The following is a 1,120-nucleotide window of genomic DNA, read 5'->3' as shown; positions in this document are numbered from 1 at the left end:
AACGTAAAAAATATAAAGTATGAACCAATCAATTTGATCTACCACAAAGCTGTCAATAACTGTAACACTCTTACATTGAAACTTGTGGATGAAGAGAATAAGCTTATTGATTGTAAAACTTGTGATATACACATAGAACTACACATAGTCTAGATTCTCTTAAAACCAGATCCACTTTTTAGAGCTTTCAGGAAATCATTATTTTCTTTCGATAGTTTCGCTTTGTTTTTAGCCTTCGTGACTTTGGGGTGTGGTTTACTATTTTCTTCGTTTTTCAAACTTGGGAGTCCTTCCTGAGGTTTATCTAATAGTTCTATTTTATTACTTACGTTGGGTTTATTAATCACATAACTGGATGTAGAATTTTGCTCTTGTGTGTGGAAGAATCTCATTATTGAGTTATTTATTTAGTATAAAAGTTAATCAACGGTAAGCGATTGAACAGATGGACGGTGTACGATTTCCCTTAATTCTACAGCCTCATACTCTCTTCTTCGTTTTCTATTTTTCCTATCAATAAAAGTTTTTGGTGAAAGTATCATCCAGAATGATCTGACTATAAAGAGGTATACTAAAATTGCTGGCAAAGTGACACCAACTCTCCAAATTCTAAGCCACCATTTTCCAAAGAAACCTTCTACATCATCTAATATCTCATGAGGCATTGTAGAGTCTTGATTACTCGCGTGAATCTCAATCGAAACATCAGACTTTTCTCTCATTTCTTCTATAAGTTCTTCCTCAATATTTGTTTTCATATCCAACAGAATATGCTCATTGAACACTACTTTGTCATCTAAGAATTTCAGATCAAATTCCTTGAAATCTTTCATGTTAGTAATATTAGTTCTAAAATCAATCATAGGATGAAGCTGAGGTTTATTGGAAATAATTCCTCCAGAGTAGTCATTCTTAAAGTACCAAATTTTGTCTCCAAGACTTTTAATCTTGATTGGAATTTGTCCTAGTGTTAGCGCTAAGCTCAACTTGTATCCATCGAAACGAGTAAGATCAATGAAATCGATTTCTTCTTCATCAATTTCTTTACAGAATGTAGACTTGAACAATTCCATTTGACTCTTGAGAATCTATAAACCTTACTTTGATGGCTGTATGATTC

At 32.9% G+C, this 1,120-nt stretch overlaps 1 protein-coding gene across 1 annotated transcript; it reads right to left on the bottom strand.

The window, feature by feature from the left end:
• Nucleotides 1-419: 419 nt before the first annotated feature.
• On the bottom strand, nucleotides 420-1,073 carry CBG24107 (the record flags this gene model as incomplete). Its single annotated transcript, XM_002648040.1, has 1 exon — nucleotides 420-1,073. One exon carries the CDS (start codon nucleotides 1,071-1,073, stop codon nucleotides 420-422), a length of 654 nt encoding a protein of 217 aa, XP_002648086.1.
• Nucleotides 1,074-1,120: the final 47 nt, after the last annotated feature.

This window comes from Caenorhabditis briggsae, assembly GCF_000004555.2.
Source record: "Caenorhabditis briggsae AF16 supercontig from assembly CB4, cb25.NA_098, whole genome shotgun sequence".
Lineage (NCBI taxonomy): Eukaryota > Metazoa > Nematoda > Chromadorea > Rhabditida > Rhabditidae > Caenorhabditis > Caenorhabditis briggsae.
Note: the sequence above shows the minus strand (reverse complement) of the source record. Positions and strands in the feature narration are given on the sequence as shown.